The sequence below is a fragment of the Sturnira hondurensis genome, unplaced genomic scaffold (assembly GCF_014824575.4).
Source record: "Sturnira hondurensis isolate 20B ecotype Veracruz unplaced genomic scaffold, ASM1482457v3 Scaffold0014384, whole genome shotgun sequence".
Lineage (NCBI taxonomy): Eukaryota > Metazoa > Chordata > Mammalia > Chiroptera > Phyllostomidae > Sturnira > Sturnira hondurensis.
The window spans coordinates 5,187,124-5,214,711 of NW_028087015.1; the positions used below are offsets into that span (position 1 = coordinate 5,187,124).

General features: G+C 34.4%; 1 protein-coding gene across 3 annotated transcripts in view; it reads right to left on the reverse strand.

Moving 5' to 3' along the window:
- The window catches only part of KIF2A (kinesin family member 2A), a 71,331-nt gene that overhangs the window by 15,437 nt on the left and 28,306 nt on the right, over window positions 1-27,588 (reverse strand). For 2 of the 3 annotated variants that reach the window (XM_037062885.1, XM_037062882.1), the window contains exons 2-16: window positions 20,204-20,298; window positions 19,702-19,821; window positions 17,825-17,879; window positions 16,359-16,481; window positions 15,698-15,798; window positions 13,159-13,254; window positions 11,610-11,664; window positions 11,096-11,258; window positions 8,530-8,620; window positions 8,334-8,397; window positions 7,693-7,784; window positions 7,197-7,339; window positions 6,622-6,826; window positions 5,714-5,824; window positions 2,364-2,431 (exon numbers count right to left, since the gene is read on the reverse strand). In XM_037062885.1, coding sequence (XP_036918780.1) covers window positions 2,364-2,431; window positions 5,714-5,824; window positions 6,622-6,826; window positions 7,197-7,339; window positions 7,693-7,784; window positions 8,334-8,397; window positions 8,530-8,620; window positions 11,096-11,258; window positions 11,610-11,664; window positions 13,159-13,254; window positions 15,698-15,798; window positions 16,359-16,481; window positions 17,825-17,879; window positions 19,702-19,821; window positions 20,204-20,298 — 1,582 coding nt within the window. The remainder of the gene's footprint in view (window positions 1-2,363; window positions 2,432-5,713; window positions 5,825-6,621; window positions 6,827-7,196; window positions 7,340-7,692; window positions 7,785-8,333; window positions 8,398-8,529; window positions 8,621-11,095; window positions 11,259-11,609; window positions 11,665-13,158; window positions 13,255-15,697; window positions 15,799-16,358; window positions 16,482-17,824; window positions 17,880-19,701; window positions 19,822-20,203; window positions 20,299-27,588) is intronic. The other variant, XM_037062883.1, reaches the window with a different exon arrangement.

Genomic DNA, 27,588 nt, shown 5'->3' on the forward strand with positions numbered 1-27,588 from the left:
TGCTGTTTAAGAAAACCCTTTAGCAATGGGATTCAAATTGCTTTTGCTAATGTCTTTTGGTTATAGTTAACCAAATTATGGCTTTTTGACCCAATCTTTGTGATTTCCCATTATGTTCTTTTTGGGCCCATTCCACTTATAATAGTAGGCAATATTTGTTAAGTACTTCCTATACATCAGGTATTATCAGAAATTTTTAGGCATTATATTCTTCAATACTGAAGATAATCTTGCAGATGAGAAATTGGCTCAGAGCAATAAAGTACCTTACCTGAGGTTATTCAATGAGAATGGGGCATAACTGAGGTTCAGACCTACCTTTTTTACTATAAATCTTACAGTGAACACTTCCCAGTGTATACTAACCATATTCTGTTTCTCTCACTACTTTTCTTAGGTGGAACTAAATGAAATTACAGTTTTATACATCAGAAAGAGTAATGTAGGTCAAACTATTAATTTATTGTACATCAAACTAATATATTTCTTCTGTCTACAATCATTCTTTTACCTATTGGTAATGTTGGTGCCAAAGGTTCAATATTGGATTCATCTGCCTTTTATCCTTTATATTCACTTTGGAAAGCTTACTTACCACCCATGCTGACATATCTAAATTCCTAATACTACTTAATTCTTTTTACTCTCAACTCCATTTCTTATCTTGTTCTTTTAAGAATCTCCTATTTTAGATACCTTTTCAGCACCTGACCATACTCCCTATAGTCAAAGCCCTCCTGCCCAACCTAAACTTTTCTACAGCAGGAATTAGTCATATTCCTCCAATGAGCACGATCCAGGGAGGCTGAAAATCTTTGTTACTAGAGATTTGGAGATAAAAGGCAGAATTATTTGTCCTAGACGATTAATCATGTGCAAACAAATTACATTACATGACAATAAGTTAAAATATTTTACTTGGCCCTAAACAAACTAGAGAAAAGACAAGAAGGAGCATTCTCACATTAGGGGAATTCCTTTACAGCAAGAAGTCTGAAGACATGGAGAGTTTTTATTTGTTTAAATTCTACAACATGGATTCTGCTATATTAAGCTGTTCCTCGTGTCTCCCATAAACAATTTTTAAATGAGAGGCATTTTAAATCAATGATGAACAAAAGTTCAGTAAATTTATACTTTCCAACAGCTTTTATTATGATTTAAAAACATGTCTTTAGCTAAAGCAAAAGCAAGACACAAAAAAACAAAGGGTACAATCTCATTTATGTAAAGTTCAAATAAGCCACCTATGTCATTCAGGGATACATTCATGGGTAGTAAAACTACTTTTAAAAACAGAGGGGAAAAGAGGGCCAGGTGAGAGGCAACCACATTGATGTTTCTCTCCCTCTTTCTAAAAAAGAAAAAAAACACAGGGAAAACCCCCCAAAATTCTCTAAAGAAGTCAGGGCAATAGCTGCCTCAGGTTAGAGATTAATTAATTAATTGGGGCATGTTATTCAGGAAATTTCTAGGGGGCTGGAAATGCTTTCTTTCCCAACCTAATCATAGGAATTTTCATTTGACAAGCATTCATTAAATTGTTCCCTTATGTTTTGGGTACTTTTCTTTATGCATATGTATTTCACATTTTAATAAAAAATTAAAACTTCTACAGTGATTAAAACAAAGAAATAGAAAATACTTTTTATTCAATAAAATTAATTGACTATAAAAGGACTGGAAAGAGGAATTTTTCTCTAGGTTTAAATCACAAATGCAGTATGTGATAACAGAAATTTAAAGCTATAGTCAGTCAAAACAAGTGCAATGGAAACAATCTACGGAACAAACACAAATATGCCCATGATGATCCAAAATTTCAAGGGCATTTTGTGACTATCAGAAATTAACTCCTTTACTAGTCTATGTTTTAGACCTTTCATCCGCAAATATTCAGTTATCTATTATAATTTGTAACACTACTGACGTGAATAATAAAATGTAACCCATATAGAATATCAGAAAGAACTGTGCTGTCACTATTACTTTAAACCCTAAATTCCCATGTATAACATTTAATATTATCAGGAATAATATTCACAATATAGCAAAACAACGTAAGAAATACAGATTGGTCCCCTTTTACTTACTTTAAAGTCTTAACATACTAGGAAGGATTTGCATGAATTAAAAGTAGTCAATCATGAAATGTTCTAGAAAAGAAAGACCAATTCCACTACAAATATAAATATCTTCCCAAATTATACATTTCTAATTATTTTGAGAACTTCACAAAATGATCCCAAATATCATGCAAAAAAATTTTTTAATTGAAAAAATAAGTTACTCTATCAGATACTAAATCAAATCATACTGCTCTATTCCCCTAGAATTTCAAAGTAGATAACCATTTCTCATACCTATTCGCATATCTTAACGTATTAAGAGTATTTTCACAGGATGCCATTCCTGGAGAGATTGTGGCAATCTATGGGGGAAAAAAATGCAAAGATAAATAAAATGTTATAAACATTTTATTACAAACATAAATAAAATGTTATAAACAAAAATGCTGACATACAGGGTGGGGTAAAAGTAGGTTTACTTTTGCAAGTACGTGAAACAGCTTATTTTTTATCGTTATTAATTATTGCATGATTTTCTAAAAATATATTTTATTGATTATGCTATTATAGTTGTCTCACTTTTTCCCTCTTTAACCCCCCTACCCTGCACCACCGCTCCCACCTGCATTCCCACCCATTTAGTTCATGTCCATGGGTCGTACATTTTCTTTGGCGGCTCCATTTCCTATACTACTCTTAACCTCCCCCTGTCTATTTTGTACCTACCATTTATGCTTCTTCTTCCCTGTACCCTGTTCCCTGTTTCCTCCATTCCCCTCTGCCATTACCACTGATAACCCTCCCTGCGATCTCCATTTCTTATTCTGTTCCCATTCTAGTTGTTTGCTTTGTTTGTTTGTTTGGGTTTTGGGGGGGTTTGGTTGTTGACAGTTGTGAGTTTGTCATCATTTTACTGTTCATAGTTTTGATCTTCACTTTTTCTTAGATAAGTCCCTTTATCATTTCATATAAGGGCTGGGTGATGATGAATTCCTTTAGCTATACCTTATCTGGGAAGCACTTTATTTGCCCTTCCATTCTAAATGAAAGCCTTGCTTGACAGAGTAATCTTGGATGTAGGTCCTTGCCTTTCATGACTTCAAATACTTTTTCTAGCCCCTTCTTGCCTGTAAGGTTTCTTTTGAGAAATCAGCTGATAGTCTTATGGGAACTCCTGTGTAGGTAACTGTCTTCTTTTCTCTTGCTGCTTTTAAGATTCTCCCTTCTGTCCTGGCTGGTGTAGCTCAGTGGATTAAGCGCAGGCCTGTGAACCAGAGGATCGAGGTTCGATTCCCAGTCAGGGCTCATGTCTGGGTTGCGGGCCAGTGCCCAGCAGAGGACGCACAAGAGGCAACCATACATCGACATTTCTCTCCCTCTCTCCTTCCCCTCTAAAAATAAATAAATAAATAAATAAAATTTAGGAAAAACAATTCTTTCCTTCTCTTTAATCTTGGGTAATGTAATTATGATGTACCTTGGGCACACCAAGGAAGCACACACCAAAGTCCCAACTTCTGTGGGACTCTGAGCTTCCTGGACTTTCTGGAAGTCTATTTCCTTTGCCAGATTGGGGAAGTTCTTCATTATTTTTTCAAATAAGTTTTCAATTTCCTGCACTTTCTCTCTCCTTGTGGCACCCCTATAATTCCAAAGTTGGAGCATTTAAAGTTGTCCTGGAGGTTCCTAAGCCTCTCATTTTTTTGAATTCTTCTTTCTTCATTCTGTTCTGGTTGAATGTTTATTTCTTCCTTCTGCTCCAAACTGTTGATTTCCTTCCCATCACTGTTGGCTCCCTGTACACTTTCCTTTATTCCCCATTTCATAGCCTTCACTTTTTCTTCTATTTTGCAACCGTATTAACCATTTCTGTGAGCATCCTGATTGCCAGTGTTTTGAACTGTACATCTGATAGGTTGGCTATCTTGGCATCGCTTAGTTCTATTTTTTCTGGAGCTTTGATCTGTTCTTTCACTTCAGCCTCTTTTTTTTTGTTTTAACGCACCTGTTACATAGTAAGGGACGAAGCCTTAGGTGTTCACCAGGGCAGGGTAACCCACATAGCTGCATCTTGGTGCTGTATGTGGGGCAGGAGGGTCCAAGAGGGAACAGTGCTGTTTGCTCAGCTCTCTACCAGCTTTCAGTCACTTCTCCCACTACCCATAAGCAAATTGGGCCCTTCTGGTGCTGATTTCAGGGTGAGTGACTCGTGTATGTTCTAGGAACCTGTGGGTCTCTCTAATGAACTCTGCTGTGAGGCTGGGAGTGTCTCTTGCCACTACAATTCCCACAGGTATTTCCAGTCAAAGGTTTTGAGGCTTTATTTCCCCAGGCTGGAACCCTGGGTTGTGTGGTCTGTCTCTTTTCCCAGTTGTTCCCTCTGATTTATCCGCACACAAATGTGGGGCTGCCCAGTCCTCCAGCCTTCACCTTGCCTGCCCGTTTTTGCCTCTTCTGCCGGTCTGGATGAATGTTTCTTTAACTCCTTGGTTGTTGGACTTCCATACAGTTCAATTTTCTGGCAGTTCTGGTTGGGTTTTGTTTTTAAATTTATTGTTGTCCTTCTTTTCGTTGTGCGAGGAAACTGTATCTACCTACGCCTCCATTTTGGCTGGAAGTCCTTATTGTATTATTTCCCACACAAATAACTGTAAACCCAATTTTGCCCAACCCTGTTTGTGTATGTATACATATATAGCTCATTAAACTCTAATCTTAACACGGCTATTAAAAATTTATTAATGATATCTTAACTCCGGATGATATCTTATCTAAACTGGCTATTTTAGGGCCATAGTCAGATAATAATTACAAATTCTAGTTAAAATATAAGCAGTTTTCTTAATGCTAAATGCACCAGCAAGTGATGGAAATCAGGCAGAAAATGGAGGTCAACACCTAAAAGAATGAAATAACACTGAATGACTTCCCCCCAACCCTCTTTAATGGCTTTATTGCCTAAGGAGGAGCTCTGCTGGACGACTAAAATTTCATCAGAAATGTAGTTTCACTTGTTAAGAAAATAAAGGACAGAGTTAGGAGGTGGGGATCATAGCAGCCAGAAAGTGAAGTGTGTCCCGGAGGAGACAACTGCAGAGGGAGAAACTCAAATTCTGCATATAAACTGCCCAGATGCCTGCCCCCTAAACTAGGTGTAGTCAAGGCAGACTCCAGCCACACAGCTGAAGGCTAAAAGAGCTAAGCAGAGATTTTAATTTCTATTGCTGCCCACAGCAGAGGAGGTAAGAGTTTAGAGTAAGTTCAGCTAAGTTAATTTCCTGCTACGAAAGAAAAATCAATAATCTTTAGAAGAATATAACAGAATCCAGAGTGTATATAAGGTATTTATTCATAATAAAAATGATGTAATACAAAGTTACTAGACATATGAAGAAATAAAAAGTATAACCTATAGTTGATATAGACCAACCTCAAGATGATTCAGATGTGGGAACAGAATGCATTAAAACTGCAATATAATCCTATCAGACTGTTAGGAACCACATCTTAAGTATCCTCTCTCTCTCTCTCGCAATAGTAGTTTAAATGATTGTTATTCATGTACATTATAATTTTTCCATAGGTATTATGTAATTATTTATTTGGAATTAAAAGAAATAAACAAAATAAACCCATAAACTTACCATGCAAGTACGAGAGTTTTCACCTATGAATGAATCTCTTAACACCTGAGTGAGTTTACTTGCTCGGAAAGGGGTATGAGGTTTATTTCTACCTAAGGCTCTGATGCACTCCTGAAAATTAAGAAAGCAAGTTTCAGAGATTAGGTTTCCTATAAAGAGTACTACTCTCAATGTATTTTAAAAGATCTCTTAACTATAATTCTAATAATTAAGATCTGATCAACTCTGAAAATGCTACTAACAGGTTTACAGCATAGTAAAGATGTTGCTGTAAATCCTAATTCAAGAAAATGAAATTAAAAACAAAAACCAATAGACAGAAAGCTGTACTTGAAAAATAATTAAATAAAAAAATTGAAAAAACAAAAACCAAAACCAACAAACTGTTATTTCAAAAAACTCTTCTGGAGACTATGAGTAGTGTTTAGGAATGACAGAAAGTGAGATAACTGTAAAAAGAAACTTTTATAGTGGCATGATGAAAGAAAAAATACAGAATGTTTTCTTACAGTCCTGCCAATCTATGCTTTTCTAGCCAAGGAAGAGGTATTAATACTGGTCTAACTTTTTTAAAGGAATTCCGCATTTTTCTGAGAAACTATTTCTTCATTCCGTTTTGTAGTTCCTTGCCCTCCTCCATAAGAATATGACCGATTAGTGTTCTCTGGAATCTCCCTAAGTAGCCTTAAAATTGACCTGCCAACTAACAGATCTTTTATTCACCCAAAAAAGAATGAATAATATGTAAACAAAATTTCTGGGTACAATATAAATCTATACTTGCAAATCTAAAAAACTAAATTTTGATAAACCTTCTTACTTAAATAAGTACTATCATTCTGTAGCTGAGTAAATATAATTAAAATCGGAAGTAAAAGATTTTTCACAATTAAATATATTTTATTTACCTTGAGTGCTAAAAGGCTTTTATTAATTTCAGCACCTTCAAGCCGAGTTTGCCTATCGGCACTGGAAGTATCAGCTCCTCTTTCATTCCCAGCCAAATCGATGAGAGAAAATTTGCCATGTAGTTTTCCTTTCCTTCTAAGTATAATCTGAAACACTGCATGGCTCCGAGATGAATGTGCATTTGCAGATGTCTGCCCAGATGTTCTACAATGTAATTAAGGACATTTTGATATATAAAAACTTTAATTTATGTTCAAACCACAGTATTTTCATTTTTAAAAAAACTATTCAGTTTTCATGATTTAAATATAAAGGATACATTCTGAGTTAACAACATCCAAACACAGCCAGATTCATACAATTTAATCTGGCATAACTCTAGTATCTTTGTAGTATGATACAACAGAATCCACATCACTCAAAGTTACATGTAACAACAAGCTTTTATGAACAATGATGTTTACCTCCAAGATGCACTGAATAATATCTGTGCTTTGTTTTTATGTTATAGTCAAAATATCTAAAAGTGATTAATAAAGTTGAGTTTCCCTTTCTTAATTAAAATGAGATTTACCTGCAACTGTTGCCTATGTCAATGAGTTTCAGTACATCTTCAACACATTTGACCTCCCGTTCCTGTAATCCTACTACTTGAACCTGCTGTTTTCCATCTTCTAGCACTCTTAATTTTGTCTTCCGGTTTAGCAAGTCAAACACCTAAAACAAAAAAATCAAATTAGAAGACTATGTCCAAAGAGAACAGAATCAGTTCTATAAAAATTAGTCATTCAAAGTCTGAAAATAAACTTAGAAATTAATAATAATATTTAAAATAAAATGTTCAATATCTGAGTTGAAGAGTTTCAAAGAGAATTTTAAAAATCTCCTAACAAACTTCTAACATAATGTTCCAAATACACATAAAAAGTATGTGGTGGCAATGGCTGCACAATGTAAAAGTACATGCCACCAAAATTATATACTTAAAAATGGTTAAAATAGCAAATTTTTGTTACATATAGTTTAATCACAATTTTAAAAACTAAAAAATTGTTAAAGTTTCCACTTACCTTTCCACTATAAATTTCAAAAAAGGTTGCATACACTTGAAGCTCTAATTTCTTATAGTTTGGCTTCTTTAGCATCAAAAAGACATCTCGAGCTATCAAGAATTTCATATGGAGAAAATTCGTTAAGATGCAACAAATACTACCTTTAAAAGGCATTTCAGTTAATCTTTAGTAAAATAACAACATCAATAATGAAAATGAATACTAAAGTGAACATTAATTTTACAAAAGATAGTAGTAGTAGTTTTTTTTACACTTAAGGTTTAGATGCAATATCCTTCATTATTTAATAAAAGGATGCTATTATTTATCCTTACAAATTGCATAAAATTACAAGTGGTATAATAAGGTTGCTCTGATAACCACGCAAAATGGAAGCTTTCCACAAACCATTATTCAACAACAAATAGTAAGTTCCAACAATGTGATATATTATAATGACATAAATACAACCAAGATTTCCACCCCAAATGCACAGTTCTTTTCAAGCAGTATGATAACCTAACACTGACATAATATACAGTAAATATAGTACTATAGTTACCTTCAAAATCCTGGACAATATGTCCAAGTCTTATTTCAAAGCAACCTGAATAGTATTCAAGAAGATATTATGAATGATATGCAAAAAGATCCATTACCTGCTAGTGCATAAATTCCTTTAGAACAATCTTGGTTCTTTCCTGAAAAGTCACCTCCCATAGTCTGTATGTAAAAAGAAAATAAAAAATAACAGACATTATTCAGGAATAAATATTAAGAATTTAGTTCTAAAAAGTAAGCTATAAAGAAAATAAACTAGCTTCATATCAGGATGTAACTTAATAAATTACTTACATGAGTTTTTCCACTTCCAGTCTGCCCATAAGCAAAGCATGTAGCCATTCCCCTTTCAAATATAGTTTCCACCAATGGTCTAGCTGTAAACCTTAAAAATAATATGCACCAGTCAGAATGTGCCTTCAATATTTAAATTAAACAAATAAGAAATAAAAGCAATATAGAGTCTTATTAGTAAATGAAACTCATAGCAAGATTTTTAATAAAAAATAAGCTCACCCATAACACTGCAATTGAGTGTATTTATTTGTTAAAAATTTTAAATAACTGTAATGTAGAATTGCTTAAAGCTTTAAAGCATAGTGTCAACCAATAATTCCATAATAAATAATGATCATAATACTGATGGACAACAAACCCTGAGAGTAACTGAGTTATGACATATATAGAAAGCCACAGCAAAATAAAATAAAAAAAAAAAAAGATGGTAACATTAGCCAAACAAGTAAAACATAGAGAGTAAGGCAAAAGTAGCTTTAGAGTTTTCATATGGACAAATTACACAATTAATAAATAATACAAGACTTCTGTGTTTTGTGTACTCACAATTGTAGACTAACTTTTTCCCCCACCCCATATATAATGACTAAAAGAACCCCCACAATCCAAGTTTCAACAGAAACAATAATAAAGTGGTAACCTCAACAGAGAAAAGCTAAAGGGGAAAAGAAAAATACAAAACATTATCTTACACTAAGTAAGAAAAAAGTGGTTAAGATTTCATTCAATGTGGACAACTAAAGATAAACTATGCTTATAAGACATTAAGTTCTCAGTTGACAGCCTTGACTTAAGAAAAGGATGCCAAAACATTAAGGTTGGATTAGTTTTCAAAGCTACTGGTGTAATCACCACTAGAGTTTAAATTAAAAGGTAGGAGAGAGAATAAATATTTTATTGAGCAGAACACTAAAAAAAATATAAAGGAAAACAAGTCTACTTTTTACACAGGTTTCAAAATAATATATGTGAAACAAAATATAGGTCTGCTGATTCTTTCTCTTTTTCTTCTTTAAAGATTTTACTCATTTATTTTTAGAGAGAGGGGAAGGGAGGGAGAAAGAGAGGAAGAGAAACACTGATGTACAAGAGATACATGGATCAGTTGCCTCTCGCATGCCCACAACTGGGAACTTGGCCCGCAACCCAGGCATGTGCCCTGACAGGGAATCAAACAGGTAACTTTTTGGTTCACAGGCCAGCACTGAACCACACCAGGTAGGGCTTTTTTCTTTAATTTAATTTTATTTATTAAAGATATTTTTATTGTATTTTTTCCGTTGTTTTTTTAAAGGGCAAATTGGAGAAGATACAAAACAAAAGGTGCAGAAAAAGTTCTAGAAATGAGTCTGATTAGACATGAAAAGGTCTAACTCCTCAATCCATAAACATTAAGGATAAGAGAAAGGGGGTAGAATATATATTGGTAAAGTTCATAACTATAAATATAGGGTGAACCACAGAATGTTTATTAAATCTAGCATATACACAAACATACTTTTATTTGTAATGATTTCTTGAAAATGATTAGAAAGGCAAACAGACACATGTTATGGACAGAAGTGGAAATAGAGACGAGAGTAGGGGGAGGAGATACTCCATTCTCAGAAAGGATAAAAAATACACAGTTTATAATTATAATTTGCTTTCAAAACAAATTCTTCACAATATCTCTTTCTAAGATCACAAGTCTTTGAATTTTGTCCTCTTTCTTTACAACTGAGCTCCCAGTTTGCTAGCTTAAGACCAGTGGAGCTGGTTTCAATAGCATATGGTTCATAACATCTTCAAATTATTGGGACTCTTGGTAACTCTCTAATTTTCTTTTTGCAATCATGTTTATTAACAAAAAAAATAACAAAACATAGCAATCAAGTAAATTGTCAAGTTCTATATAACAGCATTGTTATTTCAAACTGAAATAAATTGACCTGTTACAATAATTATAAGTGAATGTTTATAAACTACATAAAAATCTAAACTTGGCATACAGATTACTGGAATATCAATATATTCTACATATAAATTTGACTTTTTTGGAAGTAGAATATGTTAACACATAAGAATTTCATGCATTAAAACAATCCCAAAGCTGAAGGATAATAAAAATTGGACAAATACAAGCAGATTTCCACTAACTTTTTTTTTAAGTGGTAGTACAGTTAAATAAACATTTAGACAGATTAGGCTGATGTGTAATAAGTATTTCAAATTTCTTTACTAGTACAGGAATTAGAAAGTAAAATACAACTCCTAATCACTTTCCATTTGTAGAGGTATAAAAATGTCAACATCTTTTTATAAATTTCCTATCCATATATATGTTGTGTAATGTGTATATGCTAAATTAATCAGTAATAAAAACTACCACTTGGGGGAGTATTAAAGAGAACAAGTGTTAATATTTATTACAGTGTGTATTACATATGCTTTGTTGTTTAAACTCAGAATACAAAAGCTTATTACACCTCTGGAGAAATATGCCAAGACCAATGTAAGTTTCAGAGTACTGATGAATACAAGGTGTAAGAACAAAATTCTAATTTAAAACAAATTTACCTACCTGTAAACCATTTCATTAGGAGCTGAGTCATCAAAGGCATAATCAAAACGAAATGTTTGGTTTTCTAGGTACCTTGTTAAATCTACTTTTTGTTTTGGTTCATGTACCATCACAACATCTTTACTAGGGATTGTGATTACATCAAGATCTTTCATTTGAGTTTCTAAAAGAATAAATAAAAATCAATGCCCAGAAACTTTTACAGCATTTGAATTAACGTACAAAAAAATTGAAGTTTTGTAAATATATATCCCATAAATATGCCATTTAATAAGACAAAATATTTCAACAACAAATTTTTAAAAAATCAAGATTTCTGTGAGGCAAGAACCAGGAATGGCAGTAATTCAGAGCAGTAACAAATCAACAGATTAATCACAGAAATCCGCATAATGGTTATGTATAAATGAAATGATTTACATTTAACTGTCCCAAACCAAACTGATTTCTACTATTATAAAATAAATTATAAATAGGATAAAATCAACCTTTTATTACAGCTCAGTAAGCATACCTTTTTTATTGAGTGGTCGTTTTCTTACACAAACACATATCCTATGTTCATCAATCTAGAAATAAAATACTTTATTTCAGTGATTATCAGTGGTATGTAAAACACTGAAAAAGTCAATTTTGTAATATTTCTTCCAAAGGTTTTAGAAATCTATGCATCGCATAAATACGATATGTAAGCTTAAAAAACAAAGTGGCTTGCACAAATTTTAATAATTATCAGACACAATTATTTATAAAATTCTGAGTTAACAGAGACTCCCTGTATCTTGTTATTTGGTAAACCATTAGGATATAACCTTGTAGAGGGCACTAATATTCTTAGTATTATTAAGAAGTTCACATTAAGAAACTGCCTTATTCACTTCAAGATGTGCTGTATACAACAAAGGTAAAATTTCCTCCAACTGATATATTTTCAGGGGGATTACAGGGAAAGTTGTTGGCAAAGATAACCAACTACAAAGACAAGAAACATGATTCCCAGGAGATTACTGAGCAAAATAATTGGAACATGCCAATTCTTCACATAAATATATTTCAGAAAATGTATGTTTCCAATACTTGCCTTTTAATAATAATCAACATAAAGCAGGGATGGGCAAAGTATGGCCTGCAGGCCAAAACCAGCCCACTACCTGCTTTTGCAATGTTCTGCCGAAACAGTCACACTCAGGTACTCGTTCTGTCTATGGCTGCTTTCATACTACAAAAGCAGGACTGAACAGTTGTGACAAATACCGCGTCATATGGTTCAAACAGCCAAAACCAATTACTATCAGGCCCTTTTCAGAAAAAGTTGGCCAATCACTGTCATAAAGTATGAGCTCAGAAATAGTAGATTAAACACATGGAAAAGTATCAAGTAGGGGCACCCACATGAAGGGATACCAAAATACACCATATGCAAATGTTATGAACAACTCTACTAAATCCTATATAATATACCTGCTGAACACAGACATATTTGTGTTCTACATTCTGTATGTGCTAGGACAGATGGATTATTTTTCACAAATACCAATTACTCATAAAGGTATTTCCTGTCCAACAGAGAATACTTAATTCTAGTTCTTCAATAGGAAAGGAGTTGAGTAATAAAACAGCAGAACACTTTTTGAGCACTAAATTCCTGGTCCACTGCAATCCTCAACAACCACCACTCACTGTTAAAAGCCAAAATAACATTTATTGAGAAAGTAACATGATAATAAATTGGACAAAGGAATCTACAGCAAAAACCATAAAAAAAGTAAAGGAAACTGGGTGTTCAAACATAGCTCCTTTACTTGTTGTCCTGCCTACCGAGACAGGAAAGGCTTTGATTTGAAACGGACAGCTCTGTTGAACACAGGTCTGACACATCAAATTATGGAAGAGAAGCATGAATATGGGTGATTTCTTGATTTTCTTAAAATGTAGGAAATAAGTACATCAAGAAAGAAAAATTTAACTAGTAAATACAATGTTAATTTAGTGGGGATCAAGCATATTTTTAGTTCAGCACAGAGTTCCAGAGCAATGATTTACAAAAATAAAAATAATCTTACAGGATCCGCTGTTGTTAATGGTCTATAATCCAAACTTCCTCTGAAGTCTCGGATCATACACATAATTTCATAATTTGGGTTTGTAGCATCAACGTCCTATAAGAAGACAAAGAGAATCGTCATTTATTATAATTATAATAATGTGGTTATTTGTTGCATTTGTTATATATAGTTTAAAAATTAAAATTAAATAGATTTGTACCATTTGCCCTATCTAAGCCCACACTCATACTGAAGATGCGATACAATTTAGTTTCGGAGTTATGACTAATCATATGCTTAGGAATCACTTTCATATTAAAAACATAATTTTATTAGTCTACACACATTGTGTTAATTCTTCTTTAAAAGTATTTATTTATTTATTTATTTATTTATTTAGGAGAGGGGAAGGGAGGGAGAAAGGGAGAGAAACATCAATGTGAGAAACACCAATTGGTTGCCTCTCATACACACCAGACCAGGAAGTGAACTTGAAACTGAAACAAGTGTCCTGACCAGGAATCAAACTGGCGAACTTTTGCTTTGCAGGACGATGCCCAACCAACGGAGCCATATTGGTCAAGGACCATTCTGTTAATTCTAAATCACACATTCCTCATTAAAGCCACCCTTGACCTATTTCAAACATTCATCTGTTATACATATACCTTAATTATCCTAGAAAATGGAACAAAGGAGAAACAGTGCTCATCTTAAATTGTAGAAAAATTCATTTAGTCAGATTCTTCTCAATTTTTAACCCAGTGTCAACAAGTAGAAATATGGATTCATTTATGTTCATTTTCTATTTTGTTGGCTCTCTTAAAAAAAAAAAGCAAAACTAATGCATGGGAAAACCGCTCCAAATCAACAGGACATAGAATTTAAAGGAATCAAAGGCCAAGATAATTTTTTAAATCTTAGTTATTCAGATTGTCAAATACTGACTGCTGTGGAGGAGAGAACATTCTATGACATGACCACTTCTTGACCCTGTCTGACTGCTGCTGACTCTCCCACTAGATTCAGATAGATGCTGCTAGATATGGCCCAGGGATGCTCCCCCTGTAAGTTTAATTCCCCCCTAAGTCCCCTCAGAGACTGTCTGGCTCCTCCCCTGTGCCCCAGGCATGCCGATTCCTGGAACAGGCCCTTGGCCCTACCCTGGGCAAGTATGTAAAGCATTTTCACCTCATCTGGGGCAAGTCACATGCCAGCATCCCTATCCATCCTGCCCTGTCCTATAGAACACCTGAGCCCCTGCCGCATGATGGATAACATCCATACCTTCTTGTCCCTCACCAAGACACACCTCACTCACAAGTGCTCTGAATAAACTTTTCATGTAATGATGGAGTTGGCAGCCTCTCTTTCTTTGGTTTCTTGGCCTTGGGGAAAACATTAATAACTACAATTTACTTTTTTGTAAAAACTGAGAAAATTCAAATTAAGATATAATAAAGGGCAATAATTAACAGCCTGTCCCAACCATGGGTAATAAATTACTGAACATTCTAAGAAGTCCAATTTTTCATACACCATATGCAGATTTACTTTGAATATAATTAAAGTTCAATACTCTTAATGAAACTTACTTTCAAGTAATCTTCTAGGAAATAATACCAACTATGTCAATTGAGAAGCAGTATGTAAAGTGAAAATTAAGATCACAAAGAGATGTGAAAATATTATGAAGCACCCACAGGAAACACCAGGTGGCATCTGTGCTAAGTTATCAGTAGATCTATCTTTTTTGAGAAATATTTATTTCAAAACCCACTGGTCATTCTCAGATCATGTTCAGATACAGGCTGATTTTCTCAGGATGAATATTATACTGGTTTCAAAATTCCCAAACACAACCTCTTTATGATTAAGGCCATTTGAACATACTCCTAATTTTTTTTTAATCCTGATTTTTTTTACAGGACATAAATTCTGTGGATACAATATAAGCACAATGGAAGAGTTATATGTACAATAATAGAATGTCTAACACGTGAACATCTGTAGAAAGATGAAAGACCAGTTCTCTGTGTAATTTTTCTAATGCTCATAAACAGTTTTGCTACCATCTAAAGGGAACAGGACACACACAACCCAGACACCACTCTCAATATCTAGTACAAATCAAAGCACAAAGAACTGATCCACGTTCAATGTGTTACATTGACCTTATTATTAACCAGGGAAAAACAATAATTTATAACATAATCATGTACTTTAACTGAATATTCTTCTAAATGACGTATTTTTAGATATTTTTAAAAAGTCAGAATTCTATTATTCTTGCATTAGAGTTCTGTACACAATAGCTTATTATTCAAAATGGAGCAAACTTTAAGACTAATACATACCCACTAAAACATGAAAACTACATGTAATGAAATCCACTATAACTTACCTTCACAAGAGTTTATATTATTCCTCAATATCAATTTAATTAACTATATTGAATTTTTTAAATGAACACAATTCCTTTTTCCTAAGTCAATTACTTTCACTGACAGTCTAATCTTCAGTTGGTGCATAAATAAAACATGTTTCCATTACTAACCTGAGCTCTTTTTTCTCTAAGTTCTTGTTGTTGTAGTCTCCTTTTTTCTCGCTTTTCTTGTAACTTTTCTACTTCTTTCACACAATTAGATTTTCTACGCGCTGAAAGGAAAAGATGAGCTGTAGAAGCATAGTTTTCTTTTTCAGAGTACTGTACTTATACACAAAATTTTATGTATAATATCACTACATAACCAAAAGAAAGTACATAGTGACAAAGCATGCCTATTAACAACTATGTACACTTTATGAGCTGCTTTGACAAAACTAGGAACAGGACAATATACAAATAAGAGTCAAGAAAAATGACTCTGGAACATACTGATACATGTCATCTCTTGGTTTAGAATCACAGATCTTTGAAGCAAGAAGCATAAGAATTTCTGGTACATCTGTCAAATTATCATCTGCCCAGAATTTTAAATTCAAAGCAACTGAAATATTTAAAGTTTTATAGTAAATTTTTTTTCTCCAAAATATACAATAGAAAACCCAATTAATAAACTAAACTAACAAGAAAAAAATTTTTCCACAATGGTAAAATGAAACCTTTAATCAAGTTGGTAATTAGACTGTTTACCACTTTGAGACTTATAAAGATGACCAAGAGAGAATACATGTATGCCTAAAATGACTGAATCCTTGATACGTGATTTACATACAAGGGGGTCCAAATTCCTTTTTTGCAGCTTGAACTGGAGATATATCTGAAACACTACCATTCTGTTGTGCAGAAGAAGACTGTTCAGGAAGCTGACTAGGCCGTGCACGCGCAGAACCAACCACTGTAAGTGAAACATAAATTTTTAATTCAGAACAAAAAATTAGTAAAAGTAAACCTTAGTAAAATGAAGAGACATATCTAAAAAGAAATTATATTTAAAAGCTACATTAGCAAATTGCCAGATTTTCTACTGATGTGTACATAAACAGAATATATAACAATTCTGTTTAATAAACTGATAAGCTAAGAGGTTTTTGGCATAATATGTGCAGACTTAGGTGCCACCAATGTAGTTTTAACGAAAAACTCAATCTGAATTAATTCAAGCTTAATTTTTAATAAAAAATATAATTGTACAAAATATGAATGTTAAATGCATTCTCATTTTGAAAAATTTACACAATTCAGAACTAGAGAAAGTAAAAACTTAAGTCCTTTAACCCTCCCTATATCCCAAATCCAATTCTTTGCTCCTCAAATATGCAAAATTTGTTTTAAATTTTTTAATAAAATGGTATTTATTTATTTTATAGCAAGTGGAAAAGAGGAAGAAAGAGAAGGAAAGAAACATCAACCTGTGGTTGCCTCTCATGTGCCCCTCACCAGGGACTTGGCCCTGCAACCCAGGCATGTGCCCTGACTTGGAATTGAACCAGCAAACTTTTGGCTCACAGGCTAGTGCTCAAGCCACTGAGCCAGTCCAGACACGGCTGCAACATTTAAGCAGAGAATTTCCTACTGTGGTTGTTATAAAAGTCAAAAAAGACACATAAATATAAATATCACATTTTACAAAGAAATATAAATTTTCAGAAGATGCAAAGGACAGTGTGTAAAATACTGGATTTCCCTCTACTTCCGGTCTCTCCTCCAATGTCTATGCCTATCTTTTTTCTGTATGTATGGATAGAAATCCATACATACATACAGAAAAATATCACTATTAGAAAGTACATGCTGAACTGCTAAATAGTAAGAAATTAACTATACATCTCCTGTTTGAAAATATATGTAAGACCTACAATTAACTAAAATTTATACCTGTTCAACTTTTTAGTTGACTCCAAAGTTACCCATAAACTCTTTTCTTGAAGCTTATTAGCCAAAAACTTATGTATAGTGTCATGATTAAATTTACGCTTGTGAAATTAATCAAGTGACTAGTTCCTCATTCCCTTCTTTATCATAACACTCTCCTAAAATCTGAAAAATTATTGGGCATATGAAATGAATCAGAAATTCATGACTTCCCTTATGAATCTACATTATTATATTAGGAAATCACGACACCACTCTTAAAATTAGCTATGTAAAGTTTAAATAAACAGTAATGTCAAGGGTAATATTTACTTTTGATTTACCTGGTTAAGGCCAATAGGCAGAATTAATAAAATTCCACTTTACCTCTATTATCTCTTGGAGGAGGGTCATTCTTAATAGAAGCCACAGTCCGTCGATTCTATAACAGAGAAATATTCATGTTACTGTCTCTCTTTACTCCTTATCAATATATCATAATCAGCTTCCTTTAATTAAACAAAATTAGGTGGACATAATTTAAAATTAAATGGAGAAAAACTATAAATAATCTTCTAATGAATTACTGCTTTTAATATTCAACTTTCTTTATAAGTATTCTGTGCATCCCAAAATATTCAGAAATAATGAGCCAGGCACTGCCCTAAGAATTTTATATGTATTAATTCATTTAATCTTCACAACACCCTATAAATCCACTGTTATTCCTAGTCTGGTTTCATAGAAGAGGAAACTGAAGCAATTCCACTCAAGTGTGCACTTTTCATCATCCTGCTATCCTGCCAAAACTATGTAACACATTTCATCTTTGGATGTTGGGGCAATTAATAAAATACTAATTTTAGACAACTTACAGTCCATTGTTAAACCGAAACACCAAAATGCAATGAGATGCACACTCTGTTATACTAAAAGGTTTCATTAATTGCATAGATTAAGGCAGTAGATTTTTGTTCTAGTATTTACTTACCAAGATTTCAGTCTATTTACTTAAAAGAGATACCAAATAATGCAGTGCTTCTCAACACTAACAGTGCATTCAAATCGGATGGGTACTATGGAAAAGGTACTGATGCTAGGGCCTTTCTTGAGACAAAATTAATTTCTGGGAACAGGACTAACAATAAATATTTTTCCAAGTGATTCTAATGCACTGCAAATGTTGCTAATGACATACTCAGAAGTAAAAACTATGAAGATCCTTCAGACTGTGAAGCCATCTACACAAAATCGTCCACTTACAAGTGGTAACTAATGATATCTAAGCAGTGACTCTCGATATGCTAAAATTATATGAACTGAAAATCTGCCTTATGTTCACATGCAGGGTTTAAAAAGCAGGTTTTATTGATATTGTTAAGCTTCTACGTATATCTTCCCTGCAAGACAGAGAGTTCCTATAGGGGAGTAATACCCAACCTCTTTGGCACCAGAGACCAGTTTTTCCACAGACCTGGGGGTAGGGGGAAACACAGAAGGCAGAGCTCAGGCAGGGGTGGGGCAGAAGGTGGAGCTCAGGCCTCTGCTATAAGTTAAAGCCATGTCATATTCATCTTTGCAAGTAAAAAAATCAACAAATGCCTGTTGAACACACAAACTGTAGATTCAACAACTTTTAGGGACTACTTAGTTTAAAAAGTTGTATTTTGATAGAAAATTTTAACAGTGAGAAGTTTCAATAGCAATGAAGCAGAATTATCTTTTAAAATTAAAAAAAGTGCCTTTTATTTTTATATAAATAAAACTGTTAGGGAGGATATAGCAGGGTTTTAAAGTTTATTTTCACAGATAATACAGAAATAGTTAAACTACACTGTCATTTCCCATCTTTCCTTAATAAACTTGAAAAGAGCAGAATTACTATTCCAAAACACAACTGGAGTGGTAATTTTTTATGAATAATAAACACTCTTCCTTATCAAAGTCATCTGTATTCACTCAACAAATACTGATGAGCAAATTGTTTTAACCCACATCTCCTGTGAAGCTATCAGTTTTAGGAAAAATCCTAGTCAGGCAAGAAATCTCTAGAATTTTATTTAATAATTGTTATAACTGTGAAATAGACAACCTCAACCCTTGAAAGCATGTGTGTACATAGCATGCATGTGAATGGTAGAAAGCATTAAGGCTGTTGTTTTTTTTTAAAACAAATACCCCTACAGCCTGCCAATTTCAAACCATAACACACACACAACACACATGCACAGACACACTCCCTGCTCTGAATTTTCATTACTAACCTTTACAATTTTGTTTACTTTGGCTGAGGATGTTGGAGGTGGAGGTGTTTCTGGACTGGGTTCAATTTCTTCATCAGGTACAAGGTCAGGGTTAAGTGAAAAGATGCTCTCCAAGTCAATCTGTTTTAAAAACCACATGTATTTTGAGAGTCTATTTTGACAATGAAGCTTTTATTTTTCAAATAAATTTACAGAGAATAAATGTTAAATAATTTTAGCCTAATGAATGGTATTGCTTCGAAAACCAGATGACCTAGAATTATAACTCACACATATTTAAAGAATCTCTCCTAAAATTGCATTCTGTGCTCTTGATTATGTGTCCAATCACCTAAGATATGCAGGAGAAAGCTACCTTTCTTTGAGTGAAATTTTTTAGCAATTTGAAAGCTTTTCAAGGAATGATACATGTACTACACAAAAACTATATACTTTTCTCTTTTGTTTTATATTCAAAACTTAACTGCAGGACTACAAATAGAATTTAATACAGCAATCTCACCTCTTTGCCTTTTGTATCTCCATTTTCTATCCATTCAACAGTTACGCTTTCATTATCTTCATTTAAAGATGTTACCATTGCCTGATGTATTCGGCCTAAGTAGAAATAAAATACACACTTTAAAATTTTTATTTATTTTTAGAGAGAAGGGAAGGGAGGGAGAAAACGGGAGGGAGAAAAAGCAAATTAACCAGTTGCTTCTCTCGTGCCCTCAACTGGGGACCTGGCCTGCAACCCAGGCATGTACCCTGACTGGGAATTGAACTAGCAACCTTTCAGTTTGCAGGCCAGCTCTCAATCCACTAAGCCACACCAGCCAGGGCCACATTTTTTAAATGTCATACATTATGGAATGCCTAACACTGTCATATACAATTTTATAACTTACAAACTATTAAGACTATCATAATGCTTTCTTATAAGGAATTTCCCATAGATTCTCAGAATTAGGGAATGAACTTTGTCGGTGGGAAATCAAAATTTACTACTTGTCAAGACCAGGAACTCAAGAAACTGTACTACACTTAAAAGTTTATTTTCAGTGTATGTGATAAATGGTTACACCATGGCACAGAACGTCTACAATTTTATACTGTTAAACAGTTACAGTTAGTAGAAAGTTTCCTTATTAGAAGCCAATGATGATTCTGTTGAACACAGAATATTCATAAAGCAATTTTAATACCATACTAATATAAAGTACTTTTTTCTTAAAAATCATTGTAATTTTATACAAATTAATGATATTAATGTAATTATTGAGAAGAGGAATCAGAGTCCAAAAAATTTGGGAAATGCTAATCTAAAATGTCCTTTTTCTGCAAGTTGCCTATCAAAATCCATCCTACTCCTTACTTTCTCTCTTGATTCTAGCATTTACCATCCAAGGAAAGAACATTATATTTGATGTACTAAACTTGTTAGGTTGTGGCTGTTAATCTGTTAATAACTATAGATCTAAGTAAGCACATTTACTATTACATAACATGTCATTTTTATCTTGGCTTATTTAATACTTACTGATGGTCACTGAGGTTATGTGCAATTTTTTTACTACTATATACATTGCAATGAAGACTCTTATTGCACATCTGTCATTACACACTTGTTAGATTATGTCTTTGGGATAAATTCCTAAAAGCAGATCAACAAGTTGTGCGTGTGCGTGTGCATGTGTGTGTGTCTGTGTATACTGTTGACCCTTGAACAACATGGGGGTTAGGGGTGCTGACCTCCAACCCCATAGTCGAAAATCTGTGTATAACTTCTAAATACCCAAGAACTTAGTTGTCCCTTAGTACCTGTAGGATATTCATCCTCAGATTTTGGAAACCAAAATCTGCAGTTTGGAAACAGTATAATATTTAGTGAAAAAAAAATCCATGTATAAGTGAAACTGCAGTTCAAACCTGTGTTGTTCAAGGATCAACTGCACACATATGTACACTACACATATATATATTTGACTTATTTGTTTTTACCTTACCCATCCATTTGACTATTAGTCAAGTAAGGACAGAAAGTATTTGTTACATAGCTCCACCTTTTATATTATGTAATAAAATACTGAACATGGAACTTTTATATGTACTCCCGAATTCCTTGTGGCATCTATAACTTACCTTAGGATAATTTATAGTTATTTAAATATCTTAAAAAACACTAATATATAGTCTATAAACAATAATAAATGAATATAATCTTGTTTCAAAAATTCAAGTATTAAAGATATAAGTACTTTCAAGTCATATATTGGCGCTCTTTTAAAAACTAAAATATATACTGGCACTCTTTCAATGACAGACTAAGATAATAATTTAAACAACTGTATAGCATTCCATAAAAGAAATGTATTACCATTTAATTATTTCTTTACTGAGAGTAATTAAAATTGTTTCTAACTATTTGTCATTAAAAGATGTTGCACAAGTATCTGTACACAGGTGTGAATGTTTTCGTAAATAAAATTTCTACAAGAAGAAATAATGGGTCAAGAAGTTGAAACCGGTATTTCAAAACTGCCCTCCATTTACCTTCCTACCAACAATGCGACGTATTCCCCTAAACCCTCATGTAAAGCCCACTTAGGGACAAAAAAGATGAGTGCGACAAAAGTTGGCGGGAAAGTGATGTGGTTTAATATAAAACATTGATATAGTATCATCTGTTGTAGACCGCTCTGCCTGGTTTTAGGAATTGTTTCTCGACCCCTTGTGGCTAAGGGCGAGGGACGACCTTTAGAATGCGAGCAGCAGGAGACAAATTGTCTCTGGTAGCAAACGCTGCCTCAGTTTCCTCTCCCTGTCCCCAAAGCTTGGTCAGAAGTCAAAGACGGGTAAGACCCCTCACAGCGGGGGCAACCTAAGCCAGACTCGATCACTTGGGAGGTCTTCATGGAAGGAAGGGGGTGGGGGGGCGCTGAAGCAAAGAGGGAGCAACGGACTCTTGCCCCTCCCACCCCCGCTTTGACATAGGCCCCCAAGTTCTCTGGGAGAAGCATTTCCTGGCTCTAATCCCCTGAAGCCTGAATACCTGATGGGGAGGGCGCAGCTCCTTGCCTTGCTAGAGCGTGTCCTGGGGAAAAATCTGGCACCACAAAGACTTCCTGATAAACCTGTGAAATCTGCTCTGTTAAGAGTGCTTTCACTTATCTGTTAAGAGTTCAAGCAGGAAACCCTAAAACTCTGTTCCTGACAGACTCTGACTCACAGTGAGCCCTCAGATTTCTTTGAAATGTTATCTACTGTTTGATCCTTGCCGCCCTGTTATTCCTGTGTATTATAACCCAATAAAAGGCCCAGGCCCTGGAGGAGAGGACTCGAGGCCTTTTTCTCCTTGGAGAAACTGGCCACTGCCCCCCAAAAAATGGCCACTTCTCCCTAAGTAGATCACATCATGTCTCAGTCATATTTGGGGGGGTATGGAGGGGACCTGCGAGGAAAGTTGCCTGCACATTCATCAATAGGAAATGATCCCTAAAAAGATACACATGAACACTAGACCACCACAAAGAATGACTTATAGCAGGAAATGGAGAGGCTGAGGCTGAGGATGCAGAAGAAAGGAGTACAGATAGGGGTTTTCATGCAATTAGCAAGAGTTACCACAATGAGAATGGGGGAAAGCATGTGCACGTTCCAAAGGGCAAGACCAACACCGTCACGGCTAGAGTTAAGCATCTACCACAATATCCCAACTTTCATAAGGAGTGACACAGTGTACCAACAACTGTGTGAGAAGACACAAACCAGAGACACAAAATCTGTTTTAGGATTATAGGTCACGATTTCACAGGGACCTAAATCTCTAAAAACAGCCCACAGAAGTTAGCAATGGAGAGGATAAAGAAAACCAAAGAGATAACACAGTGTCAGCAATCTTTTCAATACTGGCACCTTCACAACTTCAATGACCGACGCAGACCTTGAGAAAGCCTTAAGACACAAGTAGCCACAGCTGAGTCAAAAGCAGGTGATGGATCCATCAGTTAAGACTAAGCTCTAAAAGTTTAGCAGGGCGGCACTGAGAAAATGCTGGCTTACTGCTACCATGGTCCAGTTTATTCACTCAAGAAGAGTAAATAAAAATGAAATTCCAGCAATAAGAAATGACTAAAACGCCTGGAGCTGAATGAAGTCTTAAGTGTTTGCTTTCTGACAGTGGATCGGATCAGTAAAAATATGTGACGTACCTATGTAGCATGGAATTTTTATTCTTTTTACCAAAAAGTTTCTTTAAAAAATGTAAGCCTGACTTTTCCCAATGCCTTTCAAGTTTTCAAAACAAGTTGTTTTATATATGGTTCAATTAAGATACATTCAAATACCTCATTTTTAATTGTAATGAAAGAGTAAGCACAAAGGTGTTAATAAAAAGGACAGATACACATGAGATTTTTCAAAGGAAAAGAAACATTGATTTAGTGATAACAGGTATAATAGGAAAGGTTTGAGCCTGGATGATTGGAAAAGTGATACCAGTGGCAAAACAATGAGATACTTTATCCAAAGTCTCCGTTGTTAATAGGAAGCACCTGACGGTGTTAATAAGACAACTACAGATACAGAACTAAAGCTCAGACACAAATCAGAATTGGAAATATCTTTCCCTAGAACCCGAGACAATATTCCCATATGGCCTTCCAAATACCACCCCATTTTTTTGGTTCGAGAAAAATCGCTGTACTTGACCCCCACTAACACTGCCCTCTGACTCTGATTCCCTATTTACTTCATTGTGAATTATATCATAAATACTCCTACATTTTAAAAAAAGAACAGGGCAAACCAGCAGCCAGGTTAAGAATCAGTATCTGTGAAACCAGGTATGTCCCCTCCTTAAATCTCCCTCTCCTTCCCCCTAACACCTCCACCAAAAGGAACTATTGCTATCCTGTTAATTGAAGTAAGTTATTATACTGTGGCTTTCCTCTGTAGTTTTACAACTTGTAAATGTAACACACACAAAAATATAAACACTTTGCCTATTTTAATCTATGTATAAATGGACTGACACTACTTTAAGATGTGCACAACACTATATTTCAAAGATACACTTATATCATTGTACATAAGCATAATTCACTCATTTCTAGAACATATAAATATGCCAAAATTAATCTATTCTTCTGTTGATGACATTTGTCACGCTTTTGCTATTTGGATTAGTAGTGCTATAAGCATTCTTACATGTGAACTGATACAAATATGCAAGAATTTCTCTGGAATACATAACAAAGAAATAAATATAGAACACACACACACAGACTTTTCTAGTTAGCACCACAATAGTTTCTATACTAGCTGTGCCTGTAACTATTTATAATCCCACTAGCAACTATTTCACATCTACAATATTAGTATTTGTCAGATTTAATGACTCATATTGTGGTTCTAATTTCTCTGACTTCATGAGGTTGTGCCTATTCTTGTGTTTGTTGGGTATTCAAGCCTTTTTTCCTCCAAAGTCATGGCTTTTCTTTTCACTTTGTTTATCATGTCCTTTTGACGACCTGAAGTTCTTAACTCTACTGAAGTCAAATATGTATTTCTCAATTTTGTGAGAAATTTCTCGCTTTTTGTCATAAAATTCTTCCAAGACCCACATCATTTAAGCTAGTTTCTTCCAGCAGGGGTGTCCAAAATTTTGATGGCTCTGGGCCAAAATCGTTATAGCACACTGGAAGAAGAGCTGTCTTTGGCCCCACATTAAACACATAAACACTAACAAAAACTGATGGGCAAAAAAAAAGGATTTTAAGTAAATTTAAAAACTTGTGTTGGGCCACATTCACAGCCATCCTGGGCTGTGGGCTGCCCATAGACAACTTGGACACCCCTGTGTTTACAAAGCCTCTCTCTTTTTATGAGTATCTTTTTTTTTTAGGATTTTATTTATTTACTTTTAGACAGAAAAGAAGTGAGGGAGAAAAAAGGAGAGAAACACCAATGTGTGGTTGCCTCTTGCATGCCCCCTATTGGGGACATGGCCCAAAACCCAGACATGTGCCCTGACTAGGAATCGAACCTGCAACCTTTTGGTTCACAGGTCTGTACTCAGTCCACTGAGCCACACGAGCTAGGGCTATAACCTTGAACCATGCTTCCATTAAGTATGTTGATTTCTTTACACATTTGTCCTTATGTAGTGGGCACATATTTTATTATTTTTTGAGTAACAGGGGAATCAAATTTTTAAATTGTAAAATGTCACTAAACAATTCCCACATATATAAAGCAATCAGATTTAACAGACAATAGCATTTTGTCATGTTTAATTTTTGATAAAGCTCGTGCATCCTTTTTCTTAAAAAAGATATTATTTATTTATTTTTAGACAGAGGAGAAGACAGAAGAGAGGGAGAGAAACATCAATATGTGGATGCCTCTCATACACCCCATACCAGGGACCTGGCCCTCAACTCAGTCAAGTGCCCTGACTGGGAATTGAACTGCTGACCCGTTGGTGTGCAGGCCTGCACTCAACCCACCGAGCCAACCAGCCGGGCTACAAAGCCTTTTATATTCAAGACTGTAATCCATTGTCATTTTGATCTTTCAGAATGGTAACACAATTTCCATTTTCCCCTCCATGGAAAACATTCTAGCTCCACTTCCAGAAAAGCCCTTCCTTCTCTTATCTGCAGCACTGTCATATTTCAAACTTGCAAGCATAAGTGTATTTCTACGTTATTTAACCAAAATTACACTGTCTTAATTATTATATCTTTGCAATTAAGTCTTGCTATGTGGTAAAATAAGCCTTCCTGCCTATTTGTTCATTAACAGTCTGATATTCTTAGTCTTTTGCAAGTCTGTATAAATTTCAGAACCATCTTGTCAAGTTCCAAAAATCAAATAAATAACAATGACAACAAAAAACAACCACTATTAAGAATTTTAATTGAAAGAACAGTGAATTATTATGTTTTGAATTTTTAATCATTGATCCAAAATAATACTGACAGCAGTTTCCCTTTCTCATTTCAATCTTCTTCTGGAATATTGTGCAAAATCAGAATTATCTGAACCTTGAGTGTTTGGTAGGAACTTGGTAAAACCATCTTGACTTAGGATTTTATTTGTGAGAAGATTCAGTATCCTTAATAAGTATGGAATTATCAAAGTTTTTCTATTGGCTGTTATGATCATTTCAATTTTTTAAGGAACTTTAGACAAGTTTACACTTTGGGGGCATGAAGCTGTTCATAATTACGTTGGATGCCCATGGCATCTGTAATAATAATCACTTTTTCATTCCTAATTTTTAAACTTTTTTTCTTTATAAATCTCACCTAAGATCCACCAATTCTGTCCTTTCCAAGCACTCACTTACTTTTGTTGAGACCATTTACTGTTATTAAATGTTGAATTATTGCTTTTTTAGTATTTTTTCAACTTACTTTGGGCATACTTTGACGTTTTTTCCTTTGTCTTCTTTACCATTTTTTCCACATAAGCAATTACACCACTGATTTTTCCCCAAGAAATACTTCAGCAGCATCTTACAAAACCTACAGGTAATACTGCTATTGTTTAGTTCAAACTATTTTCTAATTTTCTTTATCATTTTTTATTGTTATTCTAGTACAGTTGTCCCAGTATTCCCCCCATACCCTCCTCTGCCCATCCCACCCCTCAATCCTGCAGTCACCCCACACTGTTGTCCATGTCCCTGGGTCATTTCTACATGTCCCTTCTTCTTTCCACCAGTATTCTCCTCCCTTCCCTCTGGTCACTCTCAGTCTGTTCTGTGTTTCTGTCCCTGTGGTTCTATTTTGTTCGTTAGTTTATTTATTTTCTTCATTAGATTCTTCTTATAGGTGAGATTGTATGGTATTTGTCTTTCATCAACTGGATTATTTTACTTAGCATAATATTCTCCAG